At 37.0% G+C, this 17,536-nt stretch overlaps 1 protein-coding gene across 1 annotated transcript in view; it reads right to left on the reverse strand.

Moving 5' to 3' along the window:
- Positions 1–175: 175 nt before the first annotated feature.
- Positions 176–17,536, reverse strand: part of LOC306668839 (taste receptor type 2 member 39-like) — a gene marked incomplete at its 3' end in the record, with an annotated part of 44,098 nt that continues 26,737 nt past the window's right edge. The window contains 2 exon segments of the mRNA XM_079152623.1: positions 176–868; positions 870–1,066. Coding sequence (XP_079008749.1) covers positions 176–868; positions 870–1,055 — 879 coding nt within the window. The 5' untranslated portion in view covers positions 1,056–1,066.

Below are 17,536 nucleotides of genomic sequence, written 5' to 3' on the forward strand. Positions count from 1 at the left end.
CCCATGAAGCAAAAGAAACCCACATAAGATGAAAGGAGACATATCAAGTTGGAGGGAGAAAGGAGGAGGGAAAGGAGGGAGAGAAAGAGAGAGAGACAGAGAGAGAGAGAGAGGAGTGTGAGGAGAGTGCAGGTCGGGTTGGGTCAAGTCCTGTGTTCTTCTTTAGGTGATGATCTCAGAAGCTCTCTTTGGGGTACAGATGAATTTGAGACCAAAGCTGCTTCCAAGCTCTTCTTAACCCAGGGTTGTCCTGAATCAGTAGAACTGAGTGACCAGCTGGGTAGACAGCCATAACGATTTTGAACAAAATGTTCCAAGGACTACTGGCATCAAAGATGTTGGACAGATAGAGAAATAGGGCAATGGCATTGAAAATGTAGAGAATGAGGAAGTAGCTGGTTGCTTTGATGGCCCCCACGTGGGCCTCCATGCTGGGGTCCCTGGAGCCAGTAGCGTGACTTCTCATGTGCAGGGTGTGTCTCTTGAGAGAGACAATCAGCAGCGTGGCCGTCACGATGAACATGATCAGAGGAATAAGAATCCCCAGGTTAAAGAAAAAAGCCAGGTTGAGCACATTAGTCTCAGTAAAGTGTACCTTCTTTGTGGAGTTGGAGAAGGGGATAGTAATAGAATCGTTGCAATACATAGGGTAGATGTCCTTGCAGAAGAGCACGCTGGAGATGAGGGCGATAAACAATGACAGCCACAGGATCCAGGGCATCCATCCAGAAATTCTCCACTTCAGCTTGAGGAAAAGTGGGTGGGAGAAATTGGCAATCTTCACGAAGTAGAAGAAGCTGAGCCAGGCAGCAAACCAGAGACTGCAATAATTTAAGAACATGAAACTTACTTTGAATGAATCATATAAACATCTTGTTATAAAAAATTGGGGATGTAGAGCTCAAGATCACTTCAAGCATCATGAAGCTTTGGAGAGCTATTCTGGATACACTCAGGAAAAGCAGGATCCTGCCATTTGTGGAAACCACCTTTTTCTGAACCCATGCAGCTGCGTTGATAGCCATGATGAATCCATTTGCAATGATACCGACCATGCATTCAGCACCTATAATGGCAAAAGTTAAGATAAAGGCAAATAGTGACAATTCTTTTTCTGGGGAGTTGCAGGGTTCAGCCATCCCAAGCTGTTGTCCTCTTTGGAGTCTGGAGGAAAAAGTCTCCTAAGCATTTGATGGGCGGATCCTTGATAACTGCCACTATTCATGTCAAAGAAGGAAGCAGTTGATGCATCATTTCCAAATTCACTCCATTTGTTTGTCTTAGAATTCTTAGTTCTAAATAGGCCAATGCAAATAAAGGGAGGATTTGGTTCCTAATCCTCTCCCTAATTTCAGGCATGTTGATATTAGTTTGATTAAGGGGTTCAGGCCCTTGCTTAAGCTGTGCTTTATAAACCTCTGACATGGGAGCGAGAGGCCAGGCTTGGTTATTTGAAAATTGGTCTTCCAAGTCACCATGTAGCTTAGTTTCACTTGTGAGTTTGGAGAACTGATTGAAAATAATACTATAAAGACACATTCGTATTTAAAGCTATTTGTGCTAGGCAATGTCCAAACAATTCATATGTTATTGCACTGAATCCTCACAACAACAACCTTGTAAGGCATGTCCTTTTAATACTGTCATCTTGCAAATGAGGAATCTCAGGAGATAGAGGATGAACTACTTGTCCAAAGCACACAACTAGGGAGTGACAGAACGGGGACCCAAACCCAAATCACATGGCCTCAGAGCTCAGGTTCTTGCCCACTGTGGAAAACCACCTAGACCTGTGTGGATTCCTTTCTGTGTGCAAGGCTGACTCGACTGTGTCATTTTTTCCTGGTAACCTTTTACGATGGCCTTACTCTTAAAGGGGAATAATAAAGCAATAAGACACTAATTTTTAAGAGGTAGGACTTTGTTTGCAGAATTAATTACTCGAGGTAAAACATTTCTTTAATTTCATGTGAGTGATCACACACACACACACACACACACACACACACACTTACCTTTTATTTTAATGAAACATTTGGAAAATAAAAGTTAAAGGAAAATTTCCCAGTTCCTTCACAGGGTAGGCTGACCAACCTTAGGGTAAAACAACACCTTGGCCTTGACCATCATATTTTGGACTCTTAAAGCCAAAAGAGATGAAGAAAGAACCACTTTTTCTTGAGGAAGTTTGTTCTGATTTTAAAATGTAAATACGGGGCATACAATAATAAAATGGACTTCCCAATTCAGAGTGAATTCACTTTTATGACTGCATATCACTGTAAAATAATAATAAAGTAATTCTAATGAATTATAACATTTGGTTTTTCCTTTACTCAAGGTTTCTTTCAAATAAGGCAAAAACTTACAAAGTTGTTTTTCTTTTTTCTGACCTGATCAACTGTATGAGATATGTTACTTTCAATCTTACTATTTCATTTTAAAATCTCTATTTCTGAGCCCTAAACATTCCCCTTGAACACAGAGTAGGGTACAACTATTGCTCTCTGGTTGCTTGTCTCATAGAAGTCCTGGAATCTCTAGGAACTCTGATTTGTCAGGCTTTGTCTCACTTTTGCTGATCCAGGCTTCCAAGGGCATGAGGGGAAATGTCAGGGTCCCTTCAATCTGATGCCTCTCTCCTCTTCCACTTTGCTCACCACTGTATCCTACCCCTGGCTCCTGGTCCAGTGCCCACTACAGATACTTGGTGGGTTAATGGATGATTTGCCAGTGCTACTTAGCTCAGAGACGCCCTCTGTTAGAACAGGCATGGAAAAACAGCACTTCTACCTCCCCCCAACCTTAACCACTCACAGGACCTACACTTAGATCAAGTGTGGGAGCAGGAGCAGCGAGGTGGAGTGAGAGTAAAGGAGAGTTTGTGGAAACCATCTGTAGAAGAAACACTGGTAGGAGACAGGACAGAAGGAGATGCAGAAGCAGAGCTGCCAGACCAGGCAGTGGGCAGGAGCAGGGCCATGATGTTCCCAAAGGCACTTTAGAAGATGCCCTGGTTGTCACAGCTCATGACAAAGTCACTTCCTGCAATGGAAAGAGGATTTTTTTTTCTTTTGGTACGAAGGATTGAAGCCAGGGGTGCGAAACCGCTGAACCATATCCCTAGTCATTTAATTTTTTTTTTTTGTTTTGTTTTTTTTTAAATTTTAGGACAGAGTCTGGCTGCAATTACAGGCACGCACACCAGGCCTGGCTAAGAGGATTGTTATGGGAGTCCCCAGGGCCGTCTGAGGTGCGGGGAAAGCAGTGCTTGAGGTAAGAGATGCTTTTCTTCAAGTAGAACTGGGAACCCATACCTAAAGGGCACGTTCAATTTTCTAAAAACATCCCGGGTGTAGTCACGTGTATTCTAAGCAAGGAAAATGCAGCAAGAAGAGTCTGACCCATTAAGAACATAGGAATGGCTTTTAAAAGTCCAGTATATATGGGTATATTTTTAGTTATTAGTTTGAAATAATTTTTGACACGAGATGCACTGTAAGATAGTGTAGATAATTCCCCTTTCTTTACCCTTTACCCAGCTTCTTCTAATGGTGCAAAGCTGAAAACCTAAATTAGCACTGTTAAAATACTATTAGCTAAACTTTTGGCTTTATTTGGATTTTTCCAGTTTTTCCACTAATATTATTTCTATTCCAAAATCCAATCCAGATTGCCACCTTGCATTTAGTAATTATGTTTGCTTAATGTCCTTCAATCTGTAACAGATTTTTGGTTCTTCCTTTTCCTTTCATGACCTTGACAGTTTTGAAAAGTAGTGGTTCGGTATCTTGTAGAGCGTTCCTGGGTTAACGTTTGTCTTGTTTCTTCATGATTTGACTGGTTTTGGATTTGGGGTAAGAATGACATACGAGATGCTATGCAGGGGCATATCATGTTAGTGTCTTATTGCTGGTGATGTTACCTTGATTACGTAGCTAAATGGGATCTGCCAGGTTTCTCCATCATAATACTATCTTCCTGCCTTCATATATTCTTCAATAGAAGTGTGTCTGTAAGTCTGGCCCTATTCAAGGGGAAATGAATTAAACTTCACTTCCTAGAGAGAGAAATCTGGAAGAATTTGTGTATGTATTTTAAACCACCACAATAAAGCTCTGGAGGAGATAGATACTTTGAAGCTATGCAAATATCTTGTTTTTCCTAAAACTCTACCCACTGATTTGAGTATTCAACAGGATGTTGCCTATAGCGATGATTATACTACTGAAGTGCTCTAATTTTATATTTCCCTCCTTCCTTCTTTCTTCATTAATTATTGGTTTTGTTTTTAAAATTTTTGTTGTGCTCTTGGTTCCTTTCCCATATCCTTGTGTGGTGGTGGGTCCTGTGGGTTTTTTTTCTCGCCCCTTGTGCTTGTTGTGCTTGTTCCTAGGGATCCTGTGAAAATATATTGTAGGTCCATTATAGTTTTGATATGAGAAGTGATTTTTGGTATGACAATATAAACTATTTAAAGTAAAAATTAAAGGACTAATAGCCCACAACTCATCTAGGGCTACCATAATTAGTATTTTTCATTTTAATCTAATTTTACATGGTTTATTTTAAATTGTTTGTAAAAGCAAAGAAAGAAAAAAAAGAAATAAAAATAAATATTTTGCCCCTTTGCTTGTATTTGTAAATGATTCAGATATGTTATTTTTTTAAAAAGTTTTTTGACACTTGCAGTTTTTAAAACCAATTCATCTAAATTCATTTTTCACATAGCAACAGTAGCAACTAGAATAGTGCTTAAACAAAATAGAAATTTAGTCTGTACTATATGGAAAACTAGAAGTTGACAGATATGGCAACCCTGTTTACAAAGTCCTCTGGGTAAAAGTTTCTTCCAGCTCATGACTCCACTACCACTTGATGTGGCTCTCAACCTCATCCAAGATGGCGGCACCTACATCATGGTAGTTGTAAGGAAGATAAGACAAGAAAAGGAAGAGGCAACAGATTTTGATGGACCTAAGTAAGACTCCCCTAAACTAAAAAGTAGCAATGCTTCTTGCAAACCACTGGCTGCCTAGTAACATTGCAATATTTCCTGCAAGGGAGGCTTGGAAATGCAATTTCTGAAGATAATGATGTGTTGTTGAACATTTGATTATGTTGGATGAAGAGGAAAAGATAGATATTAAGGAAAAACTAGTAGGGTCCGCTTGCAATCATAACAGATGTTTGAAAATATGTTAATGAATGCAATTTGTTAATGTTTTATTTAGAGATTTGCATCTATATATCTCAGTGACATTTATTTTTAACTTTTGTTTCTTGTATTGTCATTGTGTAGAACAGGTTATAATTATTTCACAAAGTCAGCTTTCTAAAGTTCATTTTAAGCTAAAAAGTAGCTTTCTTTGTTATGCTAGCCTTCAGTATTGTTCATCATTAAAAAGGATTATCCTTTCCTTTGAAGATTTGATAATCCTCACTTGGATATCATATGTTCCTTTTTTGGGGGGAGGTCTGTAAGAGAAGGGAGATATTTGATTACAAATTCTATTTCTTTCATAGTTATCTAATTAGTTTCTTATTGATGGGGACAAACTTTATTTATATTTTTTTCCAGAAAATATTTTATCCCAAGCAGACTTTCAATTTTCTTTGGCATAAAATTATTCACATGAGTTTGAAATAAATATACACTGTGTCTACAGTTAGTGCCCTTTCCTTGCTAACATTTTTTGTCTTTCTCCATAATTGGCATTTTTCTCATTTTCTAGACTTTTCAACTTCTACCCCAAAGATTCAGTTTCTGAATTTTGTTTATCCTCTCTTATTTCTTGGTTTCTACTGCACTAATTTCTTCATTATTTTTAATATATTTTCCATAGTCTTTTCTTAATTTATTTTGTCATATTTTTAGTTTCTTGAGTTGAACAACTGACGAATAGATTTTTGAATGTTTAACTTTTTAAAAAAGAAATAAATATATTCATTTATTTCTATGTACCATGTCATTGTGCACACTATAAAATTTGATGTGAAGTACTGTCCATTGTCATTTGTTTATAAATACTTTACAACTTCTTTATGTAAAACATGCACATGTTCACACATATTTTTGAGTACCTATTATATGTCTGTCTGATACTCAGGACATAGGAAATGAAACATGTAGATCCTGCCCTCCAAGAAACTCTGGAGATTAATGTTGCTAGATGCTACAGCTGTAAAATGTGTTTCCTCTTGATGGTGTAGGATCTGCTGTATGCTGGGTACCTCTCAGTCTGAGTAATAATTGGGTAGAAGATGCTGGCCTAATAGAGCTAGGATTAGTGTCCATTATAGGTGCCTAAAAGCAGACTCTCTGTTCCGGAACAGCTAATCTCAATTACTGATCTTGTAAACAGATACCTCAGCACAGGAAGGAAACAGACATCTAGGCCACATATTTTTAGTTCATTTCATTGTACTCACAGGTTAAAGCATCATCTGTCTATGAATTTCCTTTAGAAGATAAAAGCAAAAACCGTTTTCATCTTCACCTCTCCAATCTCATTTTCTTTCTCAGTGGAAACTATTTTCAATCCCTTTATCTATTTCATTTGATACTTTTCTCCATGTTTCTAAGTAACATATTTATTCTGCTATCTCTTGATTTTCCTCCCCATTTTTGGGCACTATGTATTGATTTCCAACTATGAAAGGTGAAGATTTAAGTCTATCTTTTTCTCCGTATTCCAGCTTACATACACTCACGCACACATACAATCTATTCACCATTCTCCTCGCCCTTAGTAATGTAATATTGGTAAAAATGGAATTCAGTATTCACATTAATGTGACTCTGAAAATACAGTTATAGTTGAATTTGATATTAGACCCTAAGTTGTGTTACTTAGACCATTTTTATTTTGCTCTTATCTTAATAACAATTTGACCAGGCAAAAGATTCTAGATTGAAAGATCTTTTCTCCTAACACTTTTTTAAAATTTCAATTTCTTTATCTTTGTTTCTGATATTTGTTATTTTTGATTAGAAATACACTGCCATTCTTTTGTAGATTTTATTTAATTTTATTATTATTATTTTTTTAATTTCCTGCAATGTTCCTACCATATTTCTAGTTTGATGTTTATTGTTATCTTTAAATTTTTCTTGCTTGGCATTCAGAAGGGAATATAGATGTAATATTTTATATATTTTTCTTAAAACTGGGAAACTTTCAGCAAATGCATCTTTAAGTATTGTTTCTCAAGTTTTCTCCCATTCTTTCACCTGGAATTTCTATTATACACAATTTCTCTTTGTTTAAAAAAATATTTTTTAGAAGTTGATAGAACCTTTATTTTATTCATTTATTTATGTTGGTACTGAGATTGAACCCAGTGCCTCACACTTGCTGGGCAAGTCCTCCGAGACTAAGCCATGATTTATCTTAATACTTAAATAGTTTCAATGTTTTTTGGTCTCCTTATTCCATACTTCATGTGGGGTAGCCATCTACTTTATCATGCAAATGGATCACTTTCGAGAGTGGGAAAAGGTGCTACAATGATTAAAATTATATGTTATTTGAAATAAAAATTTTTGAACTAAAATTTTTTATTTGTCGGTACACTGATAAAATAGATCTAGTCTAAAAGTGTTTTTACAAAATCCTTCTAAAATCACGTTATTCCTTTCTACAGTGAAACAAAAGGTTCTTTGTACTGATTAACTGAACATTAAAAATAACAGACAATACTTTTTGTTGTATATTGATGTAATGAGCTTTTAGTTATATTTATTTCTAATACTGGGTCACTGATACTTTTCTAAATAATGTATTTAAAAATATATCTTTTGGATCTCTCTTATCTTCATAAAATTACCTGCAGTACTCTTCCAGGTTGTATTTTATATTGAAACTGATGATGACCTCCATTGGACCTGTCTGTCTCTGAGCACTGAGAAAGTAATATTTGTAGGTTGAGATAAATAGTGCACGATAAACAAATTCTGGTACATAGAGGGCATTTTCAATGCTAAACTTTTGCTTTTGTACTGCATTATGTAATTACTCAAGCTTCCATTCAGAAAAAGTTCTTAAAATATTTTGTAAAACAAAAATCAGCAAATAAATTTCTCTGCTCATGATTTTTAAAATACTTGCTGAATTTAAATTCTGAAAAATTCTAGTCCTCAGTTTGCTTTCATTATAATGCAGAATATATTTACCAATTAAAAATAAAAAATAATCTTCTTTCTGGTAGATGGAATACTCTAGCACACTTTTTAAATTTTGGAATTATTCTTTAACACCACTGAGCACCAGTCATTGGTTTAATCTTTCAATTTCTCCTTACTTTTGTAGGGACAATGTTAACATCACCCTCTTGAGTTGTGGGTCAATTGTTACAATTTACTAAAGCTTTAAAAACTGAAACATTTTTTTTGCTTCTTATTACTTTAATCAGATGTTTCCCTCTGATTTTCTACAAAACTAATACAAATTTAGAGGAATTTTTTACCAAATATTCAATGTAATTGTAGGAGTTAAGGCCATTTAAAAAGTATTTTGCAAAGACTCAATCATACCTAAAAATGATTCATAACAGGAAGGGAAACTTATTACCATGCAGAGTATTTTTGGCTTTTAAATATGAGATTCATCATACAAATTTGGTAGTCAGTTGCTCTGCCTACATAAAAAAAATATTTGCAAAGTTTATAATTACAGCTTCTATTTGGTAAAGTATCTCAGATTATTTGAATGCTAATTTGAATTATATTTGTACCACCCAAAATTCCATTTGGTCTTTGGTTTTGCTTTATCAATTTAGTAAAAAACACAATTTTTTTTGGTTACATTGTGCTCCATTGAATTTGCATTCACATTAATAATTGCAACACAAAACCATTTTTTATCTTCAATGTTTACTTTTCTAAATTAGCTTCAATAGCACATACCAGAAATGTCAGCTATTTTAACTTCCACAGAAAGAACTTCTAAAGCCTTACTTTGATTTCATGAGTTGGATGAACACAGTTGAACATTATTTGAATTAACTTGTAATATTTGACTATTATTTGATTCTAATGAAAATGATATAAAACTGAGATTATGTTATTAGGAGTTTTTCCTTCCATTACAGACCCAAAACATCAATAACTTTTAACTCCTTTTTTTTGTATACACACAACACACACACCACACACACACACACACACGAAATTGAAAGTGTAAAACTTGGAATTTTACTTTTTCCTTTTCCATGTCGATTCCTCTTTTTTCCCTGTCTAGTTACTCTGGCCTAGGACTTCCAGTACTATGTTGGTTAGAAGTGGCAAGAGTGTGAGTCTTTGTCTTACTCCTGATCTTAGGGGAAAGTCTTATATATTTTTGTGGTGCATGATGTTGGCTGTGGGCTTGTTCATATATGGCCTTTATCATATTGAGGTACTTCCCCCCATACCTAGTTGTTTGAGACTTTTTATCATAAAGTTGTCAAATTTTTTAAGATATTCTAGGGCTGGGGATAATAGCTCAGTTGGTAGAGTGCTTGCCTTGTAAGCACAAGGCCCTGGGTTCAATCCCCAGCACCGTAAAAAAAAAAAAAAAAAAAAAAAAAATTTGTAGAATATTTTTCTTGCAGCTATTGAAATTCTCATGTGATTCTTGCTTTTCATTCTGTTAACGTGGCGCATCATGTGTATTGATTTGCCTCTTGCACCCTAGTGACGTGTCACATTTGGTCATGATGAATGAGTTTGGATGTGCCGTTGAATTCTGCTTAAAGATTTTGTTGAGATTTTTGCATTGATTTTCACAGGAATATGGGCCTATTGTCTTCTTTCCTTGTAGTAGCCATGTCTGACTTTGATATTAAGATCATTCTGGCCTCATAAGATGTGTTTAGAAATGTCCTTCCTCAGTATTTTAGAAGCGTTTGAGAAGAATTGGTGTTAATTCTTTTTTACCTGTTTGGGAGAACTCACCAGTGAAGCCATCTGGTTCTGGAATTTTCCTTTTGGGAGGCTTTTGATTCCTGATTCAGTCTCCTTATTCACTAGGTCTCTTCAGATTTTCTACTTCTTCATGGCTCAGTCTTGGTAGGTTGTATGCTTCTAGAAGTTTATCCATTCTTTCAGGTTATCCAATTTGTTGATGTTCAAATTGCTCATAGAAGTCTCCTATGATTCTTTGCATTTCTGTAACACCATTGTAATGTCTTCTCTTTCATTTCTGATTTTATTTGTGTCTTCTCTCTTTTTTCTTAGTTTAGATAAAAGTATTTGGTCAAATTAAAGATCACACTCTACTGAGAAATGGGAGTGAAAGTCTGTCTTCTGCAAATGCACATCTGCGTCACGTTTAGGCGTGTCTTCTCAAAGTACCAACTAATTTTTGCAGTAGAAGCTGATGTTCCTGCAGCCGGTGCGAGTCTAGGGCTCTCAGCTGGTTGGTGATGTTATTGAAGCACCGTGATAAATGGCAAATGTCAAACATATTGTGGTAGTTGCTGTAAAGTTCATCATCCACTTCCTTGACATTCAAAAATTCAGTAATTTTTCATTACCATATGCTAGGTTTTCCTGAGCTCATTGTGCCAAGCGTTTTATTGCAAATAAGTCAAATAACAAACTAAACATGCAATCAGATTCACACCGTATGAAAAACAACAAAATACCGTCCCTGGAACATTCTGACCCCTTCCTACTTACTCTACCACAGTTCTGGCTCAGCCTGTTTCCTACATGCTTTCATGTCCTCTGAGGCTCTAATTTCTCATTTTTCCTACTGTTGTCTCCAGCTGGTGGCCTGGAGGCTCCTTAGGGTTCTCAGGTTGCAGCCTGCGCCGTGGCACAGCCGGTGAGCAGAACCGTCGTGGGCAGCAGCTCCTTCGCCTTCCCACGACCACCCAAGCTGGCACGAGTCAGCTGGCTCGAGACTCTCAGGAGTGCACCTTGTTTCTGCAGTAAGTTCCCTGGGCTCTGTCCTTCCAAAAAGAAGCTTTAGTTCAGCTATTTCTGGAAATCGTAGGGAGAAGCCAGCTGGGGGTTTAGTGGGGGTATTTCATATATTTCTGGAAAAAACCTTGGCAGAAATTGGAATACAAAGCAAAAGCACCCAATCCATCCTGGCATATTTTAATTCAACCAACTAAAAATTAAAAATATGAAGACAAATACTAAATCCAGACAGGGTGCTGAAACAAAAGGCATAAACCAATATGTGAACCCTCTTCTTTAGCTCTCGATACATCCTTCAACATTATTTTCTAATTTACAGATGTTTTATTGGGTTCGTCTCAGTTTGTTTCTTTTATTGTCATCTTTAAAAATTTCTGTGAACATTTTTTACTTTGAAAGATTTCGAATTTGATTTTCCTGTTTATTTCTTTTTGCCTAATTTCTGCACCTTTAAAAGCTTTCTTCCTCATAAAAAAAGGAAAAAAAAAAAAAAACAACAGAAAAGAGAAGCACATTAATAACTCTCCCCAAATTTCTTCCCCTTGAAATACTGTTCTGTTGGTTTAATACTAGATTGGCATGAGTTTCTATACGTGTCTTAGAGTTTGGGTCTGGAGTTTTACGTTGAACCAGAGAGTCTCCCTGCGAGTCTCCCTTCCCTGTCTTTTCTTACTGCTTCCTGGTCTTTGGTTTCTTGGTGCAGAACTGGTACTGACATTGGTATTGGTGTTGGTTCTGTGACTTGTGGTCTGTTCAGATATGTACATTTTGGTAACCATTTGACTCCTGATTGTATGTGGTTTTTCTTCAGAATGATGTCTATCTCTTCTTATCCCTTACCATGATTTCAACCCTAAAACAAGACTAAACTTTCAATGAGTTTTATTTTGATTTTCTTTTTAGGGCTTATAAAAGTGTCCAGTTAGCTGAAATGACTACACCAAAGGATACAGATCCAAATGGAGTCATTTTGTCAAGACGTCTGATAAGATGGAATGGTTTTCTTTTCCTTCCTGCAGAAGCTTCTGTTGAGGTCCCACCATATCCTCTAAGTAGCCATCCTTCTCATCATGCAAGACCTTTCTCTCAGTTTCTATTCCCCTAGGGACAGATTTCAGACCAAGATTTAATTTTTTTGTTTGTTTTGCCATTTTTTTGGTACCAGGGATTGAACCCCAGGGGCACTTAATCACTGAGTCACATACTCAGCCCATTTTTGTATTTTATTTAGAGACAGGGTCTCGCTGAGTTGTCTCGGGCCTCACTGAGTTGCTGAGGCTGACTTTGAACTTGTGAGCCTCCTGTCTCAGCCTCCTGAGCCGCTGGGATTACAGGCGTGTGCTACAACACCCAGCAAGACCAAGATTTAAATGGAAACGGTTTTTAGTTTTTTTTTCTTTATAATTTAGAAAACACTAACAAGGAAGTGTAAGTATTGATATATTTAGGGAAATATAATAAACACAGAATAATATTAAACCATGATTATTACCACAGGCAAAACCTGAAGCTTGATCATGAGGAGAATGTCTGGCAAATTCTGTAAAATGGCGTGACTAACAATTTACACCTCAGGCACAAGAGCTTGGGGAATTCATGCCAATTTCCCTAAGTCACAGGTTGAGGGTTGCTCCTCGGGGTTTTTTTTTTTTTTTTTTAATTTATTTATTTATTTATTTATTTTTTATTATTATTATTTTTTTATTGTAAACAAATGGGATACTTGTTGTTTCTTGTACATGGCGTAAAGGCATACCATTTGTGTAATCATAAATTACATAGAGCAATGTTGTTTGATTCGTTCTGTTATTTTTTCCCTTCCCCCCACCCCTCCCACCCCTCTTTACCCTCTATACAGTAGTTCCTTCCTTTTAATTTATTTTTGTTGTAAAAAATGGGATACATCTTGCTTCTGTTTGTACAGGAGTAACAGCATACCATTTGCGTAATCATACATTTACATAGGGTAATGATGTTTGATTCATTCTGTTAATTTTTTCTTCCCCCCAACCCCCCTACCCCTCTTTTCCCTCTATACAGTCCCTCTTCCTCCATTCTTGCCCCCTCCCACCCCCCATTATGTGTCATCATCTGCTATCAGTGAGATCATTCACCTTTTGGATTTTTGAGATTGGCTTATCTCACTTAACATGATCTCTCCAATTTCATCCATTGTCTGCAAATGCCATAATTTTATCATTCTTTATAGCTGAGTAGTATATTCCATGTGTATATATATACCACAGTTTCTTTATCCATTCATCAATTGAAGGACATCTAGGTTGGTTCCACAGTCTGGCTATTGTGAATTGAGCAGCTATGAACATTGATGTGGCTGTATCTCTGTAGTATGCTGATTTTAAGTCCTTTGGGTATAGGCCGAGGAGTGGGATAGCTGGGTCAAATGGTGGGTCCATTCCAAGTTTTCTAAGGAATCTCCACAATGCTTTCCACAGTGGCTGCACTAATTTGTAGCCCCACCAGCAATGTATGAGTGTACCTTTTTCCCCACATCCTCTCCAACACCTGTTGTTGCTTGTATTCTTGATAATCGCCATTCTAATTAGGGGTGAGATGGAATCTTAGTGTAGTTTTGATTTGCATTTCTTATTACTAAAGAGGGGAACATTTTTTCATATGTTTGTTGATTGTTTTTAGATCTTCTGTGAAGCATCTGTTCATATCCTTAGCCCATTGTTGATTGGGTTATCTGTTTCTTCATGTAGAGTTTTTTGAGTTTTTATATATTCTGCAAATTAGTGCTCTATCTGAAGTATGAGTGGCAAAGATATTCTCCCACTCTGTAGGCTCTCTCTTCGCATGCTAATAGTTTCCTTTTGCTGAGAGAAAGCTTTTTAGTTTGAATCTATCCCAGTTATTGATTCTTGCTTTTATTTCTTGTGCTATGGGAGTCTTGTTAAGGAAGTCTGATCCTAAGCCAACAGGTTGAAGGTTTGGACCTACTTTGGCAGTTGGGGCTCTGGTTTGCATTTCCAAGCCTGCAGGTTCTCACGAAACCATATTTCACAGGCTATTTAGTGGGGGTTATTTTTCATCTCAGCTACAAATGCTGGCCTATAGTTGTTCTTAGAACTCAAAGAGCTTTAGTTTGCAAGGCAGGGGATAGACACAGAATCGTTAAATGTTTAGCAAAAATCTGGGTCCAAATAAAAAGGTGACTTTTACCTTCAGTATTTCGTTTTCCTTGCACTATCTTTTCTCCCGTGTTAGCAGCTCTGGCCCTGTGCTTGACTGTGTCAGTGGATGGCAGCTTCCCTCCATAGAAGGAATGCCTTCACTTTGTGGTCAGAGGAGGATGTGCGTGTTCCCAGGGAATCTGCCACCTTTATTTATTTTTATTTTAATTTTTTTTAACCTTTTGGCAGGCAAGCCAGAGTTGGCACAAGTAGCCCAAACTTTGATTTTAACTTTTCTGTGTTTGTTCTTATGCTTTTATGAAAACAAAAATTCTCGAGCTAAGTGAAGGACCTGCACGCAGTTGCACAGAATGTATCTGAGGGCTCTCTTATAGATGCTTTTCTTTTAATTTATCTGATCACTTAAAATATTGATGAAAATTTCTCATTTGCAGCTGCAATAAGCTTCCATCCACTTAAACTTTCTGGAACTTTTATATGAAACTGGTTTTTTCTAAAAAGACAAGTAGTTGGGAGCTGCCACTGTGTAATCGATTTGAAGGTTTGAAAGACTTTCGCAAAGAGTCACATAATAGAATTAGCAGGTTTTTTAATAAGTGAGAAAATGCATCAAATGAAAACAAGCCAGTTACCAATGGAGTTATTACCCCAGCTTCAAAATTTCTTTAGGGAGGTCAGTTTGGGGATTTTTATGACCTCATGTTAAGATTTGTACAACATAAGATTGTCCGTGATGAGGCCTTTTGGCCACCAAAGACAAAGCTTCTGAAACAGACTTAGAGGTGGGAGGGAGGCATGATGTAAAACCAGAGACATCACAGAATTTCTGTCTGCTATACAGCAATGTCATTGATCCCTTAAAACCCCTTCCCCACTGCTGTACACAGAATCACTGATGCGCCCCCATACTGACAACTCTTTTCTAGAGAAATTGAACACATTGCCGAGGAAGAACTAGAGTTTCTAATGCAGATGTTTACACATAGGTTAGATCCTTCCTTGCTAGGACATTTTGGATTTCCAGGCTAGTGTCAGATTTCACACCCACACACCTAGAAGATGAGTCAGCCCATCAAGATGACCCATGTACAGAACAGCTCCCCATCAGCCTTAGCATTCCAGAGAGTGGACCAAGAGGAGCAATACCTGCTTATCCAACATGGCCTTTTGTTTTCCTTTGTGAAGAGTGATCAAGAATTATCAGAAATGGAACAAAATCAACAACCTGAAAGAATAACTAAGAAAAACACTAAGGATAAGTGACCCCTGAAGAAATAAAGATCAAAGAAGAACCCTTAAAAAATTCAAACTTGTTTGCTTAGGGAAGGCAGAGAAGTTTTTGCATCCATAAAATAAGTAAAAATGTACTAAAATAAGCAATTAAGAAGCAAGAAACTTCTGGAAATTAAAAGTCTACTTTATCAACTCAAAAGAGAATCAAAGACCTAAGAATTAGACCGGAAGCTCCGCAAATGCTAGAAGAAAACATAGAGTCAATACTGCAGCATATTGGCACAGACGTGCACTTCCTAAATAAGACCCCTGAAGCTCAAGAAACAAAACCAAGAATCAATAAGTGGGATGCCATCAAATTAAAAGGCTTCTGCACAGCAAAGGAAATAATTAAGTGTAGAGAAAGCCTATAGAATGGGAGAAAATCTTTTGCCAGTTACTCCTCCAACAATGTATTGATACCCAGAGTATATAAAGAACTCCAAAATCTTAACATGAGAAAAGAAAAACAAATAACTAAATCAATAAATGGCAAAGAACTAAATGGACATTTTTTTAAAAGAAGAAATACAAATGACCAAAAAATATGAAAAAATGTTCAACATTCTTAGCAATCAGGGAAATGCAAATCAAAACTACATTGAGATTTCATCTGACTCCATTCAGAATGGCAATGATCAAGAACACAAATGATAATAAATGTGGTGAGGATGTGGAGAAAAAGGTACACTTATACCTGGTTGGTGGAACTGCAAATCAGTATGATGACTTTGGAAAGCACTGTGAAGATTTCTCAAAAGACTAGAAATGGAACCACCATATGACCCAACTACCCACTCCTTGGTATTTACCCTAAAAAACTGAAATCAGCACACTATAGTCATACAGGCACATCAATGTTTATAACAGCACAATTCACAATAGCCAAGTTATGGAACCAACCTAGGTGCCTATTAATGGATGAATGGATAAAGAAAATGTGGTATATATGCACAATGGAGTTCTACTCAGCCATAAAGAAGAAGAAATCATGTCATTTGCTGGTAAATAGATGGGAATGGAGAAAACCATGCCAAGAGAATAAGCCTGTAGAGGGTTGAATATTCTCTCTTATATGTGGAAACTAGAGCAAAATAAAGGAAAAAAGGGAGGGACATCGTGAAAATGGAAGGGAGAAGATGGAGTGGAGGAGGGAACTAAGTAAGGGAGCGGGGAGGGACAGGAAAGGGGAGGAACTTTGGAATGAAGTTGACCAAATTATGCTATGTGCACGTGTGAATGTACCAGGTGAATTCCACCTTCATGTATGGCAAGTACAATTTATAAAAACTGGGGGCGGGGGAAGGTCAGGGGCATACAGTGGGGACAGAAGAGGGAGAAGGGGAGATGGGGAGGAGGTTTTGGGTACTAAATGGAGCAAATTAAATTCCATGGCATATCTGATTATGTTAAGACGAACCCCCTACTATGCAATGCACTCCTAACAACATAAAAAAGTATGACTTAAAATTACATTCTGTTAATACATGATTACAATAAGATGAATTCAAAGTAATTTCTCATCATTCAGATAAAAAAATCAATGACATAAAAAAGTAAGAGAAATAACTAGGCACAATTGTTTAATCCAGGAAGCAAAACATTTGACTGAAAGGAGTTGTAAGTGGCAAGATTAGAGAAAATGGAAAGGAAGAAATTATTTTTTCAAGTAGAAAAAAAATCAGTGCTGAGGACAAGCTTGCGCTTCGGATCCATGAGCTCTGGTTAGTCTTATACCATTTTCATCAACTGTGGCATTCATGTCTAGGTGGCTCTCCACCCGTTTTCTCTTTGAAAGGACACTGATTTCGTTTAGCATGGAAGTGTGCGTGACTAAAATTAGAAATAACTTTCTTTACAATTTCTTGCAGCACTGTCCACGTGACCTGGTTCTGCCTGGATTGTGGGTGTGATGCCTTCGTGTGCAGAAGCCGTCCTGTGACAGTGACCAAGAGTGCAATGGGAAAAGCTGGGGTGCAGAACAGGAAGCCAGAAGAACCCTGGGTCTAGGTTGAAAATTAGCAAGACATGAGAGCTTTAGGAAATAGTTGATGGATATAAACCAAACATTCAGCGGAGGAATTTCCAGAGCTGACAAATGTGAGTCCTGGTTAGGACCCAATGGTCGATGTTAGGATAAGAGGATGAAGGGCTTTCAGAAAGTGGCTTCTTGGGGGACAAAGATTAATTACAT

This window comes from Sciurus vulgaris (assembly GCF_902686455.1).
Source record: "Sciurus vulgaris genome assembly, chromosome: 8".
NCBI classification, from domain to species: Eukaryota; Metazoa; Chordata; class Mammalia; order Rodentia; family Sciuridae; genus Sciurus; species Sciurus vulgaris.